Source organism: Echinops telfairi, unplaced genomic scaffold (genome assembly GCF_000313985.2).
Source record: "Echinops telfairi isolate 266 unplaced genomic scaffold, ASM31398v2 ScPeMD7_7458;HRSCAF=8496, whole genome shotgun sequence".
NCBI classification, from domain to species: Eukaryota; Metazoa; Chordata; class Mammalia; order Afrosoricida; family Tenrecidae; genus Echinops; species Echinops telfairi.
Window position 1 is genome coordinate 34266423 of NW_022111358.1, and position 4939 is coordinate 34271361.

The 4939-nt window shown below is 54.3% G+C and overlaps 1 protein-coding gene across 1 annotated transcript in view; it reads left to right on the plus strand.

The window, feature by feature from the left end:
• The first annotated feature begins 147 nt into the window (after positions 1 to 147).
• METTL2A (methyltransferase 2A, methylcytidine) overlaps positions 148 to 4939 on the plus strand; it is a 10753-nt gene continuing 5961 nt past the window's right edge. The window contains exons 1-5 of the mRNA XM_004707261.2: positions 148 to 257; positions 420 to 511; positions 2303 to 2658; positions 3438 to 3487; positions 4059 to 4119. Of these exons, the coding sequence (XP_004707318.1) occupies positions 148 to 257; positions 420 to 511; positions 2303 to 2658; positions 3438 to 3487; positions 4059 to 4119 (669 nt within the window). The remainder of the gene's footprint in view (positions 258 to 419; positions 512 to 2302; positions 2659 to 3437; positions 3488 to 4058; positions 4120 to 4939) is intronic.

The following is a 4939-nucleotide window of genomic DNA, read 5'->3' on the forward strand; positions in this document are numbered from 1 at the left end:
CGGAAGCCGGCTCCACCCCCGGAGGCCGGCTCCACCCGAGAAACCCGGCACTCAGGCCTGGGAGGCCGAAAAACTCAGCTCCGCCCATCAGCCCTGCTCCCCCGCCTTCCGGAACCGGAAGAGGCGGGTACTTCCGGCTCCGGTGTCATGGCGCGCCCCCATCCTGAAGGCGTGCACGCCGTTCCCAATGGGAAGAGGGAGCAATTTGGGAGCCGGTTCTTGAGCGACCCAACGCGCGTCTTCCAGCACAACGCTTGGTAACGCCCTGCCCCACCGCCCGCCGCCCCAGGAGCGCTCGAGGAGCTGCTGGCCGCCCGCCGTCCCGCTGCCCACCCAGGGACCGGGCGCTCCGGGGCCAGCGACTCGCTCTGCCCGCAGCTGGCGCCGGGGCTCCTAAGCTGCCCGTTTGATTTCCCCAGGGACAATGTCCAGTGGTCGGAAGAGCAGGCCGCGGCGGCAGAGAAGAAAGTGCAGGAGAACAGTGCCCAGCGAGTGCCCCAGGAGAAGCAAGGTGCGCCCCAGTGCCCTCGATGGCACCACCAGCCGGCACACTGCTGGGCGCGCCCTCCCGGAGGACCAGGGCCGGCAGGAGCCTTTGTTACACGACTTCGCGTGGGGGGGAGCGGATGCGGGGAAGGGAAAGTGTGGCCTGTCTCTGAGAAGCTTGTTATGGATAGAGAGGAGGTGGGGATTTTGAGCGAGGAGATCTGGTAGGTCTTGATTTTGCTCTCTAGTGATTGAGTTCGTGGGTCGACTGGTGTGGATTTCGGTTCTTGGCAACCTCGAGAGAGAACTGTTCCCATTGGATTTCCTAGGTTGTGATCTTTATGGAAAGGAGACAGCCTGCACTGACGGGGGTCGCAGCGGGAATAAGTATTGGACTGCTAAATACCAATCGGTAGTTCGAACCTACCGCTGCTTCTTTGGAAGAAGCAGTCCACTTCCAGTCTGAAGCTGTCCACTTCCAGAGAGATTTACAGCCACCAAAACCATATGTTGAGTTGCTATGAGTCAGCATTGAGTGTTGACCGTGGGTTTGGGGAATCGAGTCTTTCTCCCACAGAGCTGCTGGGTGAGTTCGAACTGCCAACCTCTCAAACTGAGCAGTTTGACCACTGCAACACCTGGGTCTGGACTAGACTCGAATGTGGCTGGTCCGTGTCACCATGTGGTTACCTGATCACCTTAGAGGATGTCTCTTCTACATGGTCATACTGCATGAGATGTTGTTGACGCTAGGTTCAAGTGGTGGGATTCATGCCTGGTAGATGGTGCGGCTTTTCCTTGTGTGATGAGTGTGAGAGTTAGTGTTCCTTCTAAGGAATGGGTAGGGTTGTCTGTCCAGAGAAAAGGGCCCCTTGTGGAGAAGTGTATGATTTTACTGGACAATGCCCCCAAGTGTAAAACTAAGATTGGTTGGTTTAATATCCCCAAAAAACTGGAGGCCTGGGCTAGAGATTGCAAATTAATCCTCCCTGAGAGAGTGCTATGCAACAACTAGAATACTCCAGCTACAAAGTATTCTTTGTGTGATCTGAGAGACTAGAACAAAGCACGTTTGAGTTTGAAGGGATTTTGAAAATCATATAGCCAATATCCTCTTTTTACAGTTAAAGACATTTGGACCGCAGGACATTAAGTGCTTTGCCCAGAGGTAAGCAGTTAGTAACAGCAGTGATGGAACTAGAATCCAAATTCTTCATCTTTTTTCCTGCCTGCCCCACTACTCAAGGCCCTGTATTAACAAAGAGCAGAAAATCAGAATTTGGACTGCCTTTGAAGAGGCATCAGTCCACACATTTGTCTGTCCCGCTCTCTGATTCATCCCAATTGAGCTCCCCAGAGGAGCTGCCCGTGGTGACCAGTGAGCCCACAGGAACCTGCTGGGACCTTCAGTGGGTGGAGAGTTTGACCAGCCCTCAAAGGCAAAGGAATTGTTCTCTATGGCCCTGAGGAGTACTTGGAACTTTTGACTGTAGGTCACAAAACAAGTTTTTGCCTAATGTTGGCACTTTCTGATTGTTCAGAGGAATCCACAGTTATGGGAGCAATACTAAGAAGTAGCGAGTTCTCTGCCTGGAGGGTTGAAGCAGAAGTTGGAGGCACTGGCAAGGACAAGAGAGGGCATGTGTGTCACAGTCAGACTTTATAAATCACCCTCCGGAGGGCTTCTCGCCCCCAGAGTCTCTAGCTTTCCTTCAGGATAGTGTTGTAGAAAGGGGCTTCTGGTGAGGCAAGATGGTCATTGATATTTGACCCAAATGAAGCACTTGAAATACGGTTCTTAAAATTCTCTTTACAGTTGATTACGAGCTCAATGCCCGCAAATACTGGGATGACTTCTACAAGATCCACGAAGATGGGTTTTTCAAGGATAGACACTGGCTTTTTACCGAGTTCCCAGAGCTGGCACCCAGCCCAAACCAAAATCACCCGAAGAGCCTGCCCTCAGAGGCCAAGCGGAGGGAGACCCTGGAGTGTGACCGCAGTGAGGACGGACCTGGTTTAGCAGTAGAACAGGACATGTGTCTGTCGAACCGGGTGGCAGAGAAAACGGGGGCACCTTCTGTGGAGCAAAGTGTCACCCAGAAGCCCAGTCACCTGGAACAGGGTGCTGCCGAGTTTCCTGGATCCTCGGCCACCTACCGAATACTCGAGGTAACCTCTTGCCGTGGGAGTGGCGTTCGTGATGCTGCCCTGTTCTGCACATACGTGGCCCATCAAGGGGCCACAAACATGGCTTCTGTCGGATGAGAGTAACTAGACTTGACCTTTCAGTTGACCTGGGGATCGCCTCCAATTTTGAACTAGTAAAATGTCCTCAAAGTAGATCAGACATTTGGTAGCCTGGCAGACGGCAGTAGATACCTGAGGCACTGCTTGCCAGCACCGGCCCGGCACAGAAAGCCACGGTGATCTTCCTTCTCAAGGGGGGCGCTCCAGGCCGTTGCTTGTCAGAGCACTTCTTAGAAAAAGGAAGGGTAAAATTCGCCCCCGGGAAGCCCCTTTGGAAGCTTTATTAGCCTCCGGATTGAGTTTTGTGGGACTGCCACCTCTCTCATAGCAGCTGTGAGAATTAGTTGAGGTAATGTATGTGAAGGGGCCAAGCGCCATGCCTGGCACGGAGAATGCCCTTAGGAAGTGGTCACTGTCCTGGCGCTACTGCACTGCACACAGCCCTGTCATTGGGTTGGGGCTGCGGTGACCTGCTTTTCATGCGTGATTTCAACCCGCTGTTAAACCGTTTCCCACTCATGATCCAGCGAGTGGAGCTCAGTAAGAAAGGACTTCACGCACAGGCCCACTGGCTGGAACTCCACAGGGTTCTGCCACTAGTGAAAGGCTGTGCCCTTCCCTAAACCACGCAGAGGCGTATGTAGCTGCAGGGGGTGGAGGCTCTGGAAGCGTGTGAGTAACAGTTTCGTGTCTTCCCGCAGGTTGGATGCGGTGTGGGAAACACAGTCTTTCCAATTTTACAAACTAACAAGTAAGTGCAGGACAAGGCTTCACGTTTCATGTACCAGGACTCGTAGTGGACACTGGGGAGAGCAGAAGATGAGCTTCTTGCCTGCCCACCACCCACGCCCATCATGTAGGGCAAGGAACACCTAGCAGGCCCTCAGAAAGGGTCCAGGGAACTGTAGATGGGCGTTGTGACCTCTGCTCCCAGGGCAGCCACAGTGCGGTAGGGGTGGAGAGGTGGTCCAAGAGTGTTCCTGGCAGGGAGATGGAGATGGAGAGAGCCCCAAGACAGCTCTCTAGGAGAAGATGCAGGATTTGAATGGGGCATTAGGCAAGACTTGGTTTGGATGAGAGCGGTTTCTGTTAGTGGAGAAAGACGTGTGGTGAGACCCTGTGGGTTTTATGTCAGCCAAATGCACAAGGTCTGGAAAGGGACTTTCACCAAAATGAAATAGGATGTGCCTAAGAGGTACTGGTTTCTCTGAAGGATTCACACTTCATCATTTGAGCCTGTAAACTCAGGTCCACAGGAAGGGCTCGGCCGAGCCCAGCCTGTAAGCTCACGTCTGCTTCGCTGTGTTTTCTGCCCATTTCAGTGACCCGGGGCTCTTCGTTTACTGCTGCGACTTTTCATCGGCAGCTGTGGAGCTGGTCCAGGTAAGCACAGTGATTTCCGTTTCACTGGCTGGAGGAAAAGCTTCCTCCCGACAGGAAAGGTGTGCTCACTGGCTTCTTGCTTTCCTGCCGGCTGACTGGAACGGCCGGGAGGAAAGGGCCCGTGGAGGCTGAGTTGCCACCTGCGGCTCTGGCATGTGGGGCAGGTTTCTTCACCTCTGCAGCGGGTGGGTGACAGACTGAGTGACATGAGATGGCTGTTCCAGGCCGAGTTCTCCGGACTCCATAGGTGGTAGGTAAGCTGAAGCGGTGTGGGCCAATAAAGGGGGGTGCACTCACCTCAGATACAGGCTTGGTTGTGGCTCTTTCTGTGTCTACGTGCATCATTGTAGGTACTGTAGGTCTCTGAATATCGCTGGCAGAGCACACAGGTGAGGGCCCAGGCATGGAAACGTCTCAGACAAAACCTAGGCTCGAGGGGGCAGGACCACAGCTCCCCCGGGGACAGACCGACTGCGTCGACCGACAACACAGTTCATGTTGAGTTGCATTTGGAGTCTGAAAAGCTGAAGCATGGCGGGTAAGAGACAATGACTGGTCTTCTCCCACCGGAGCAAAGAAGAGGGAAGAAAGCCAACGGCTACAGGGAGCAGAGGACGGGGACCCCATGCCTAACGACCACGACCAGCCAACCTCTCGGACGGGCATCACCAAAGAGGAGAAGGGGAGGAACAAAGAAATGAGATTTACGGGACAGACCCGCCTTGCTGGTCCGGCGGAGACGGGAGGAACCCCCGACCGGAGCCTTCAGACACCCTTCAAGCACGGCATGAGGCCATTCCCAGAGACCACCTTTCAGCCA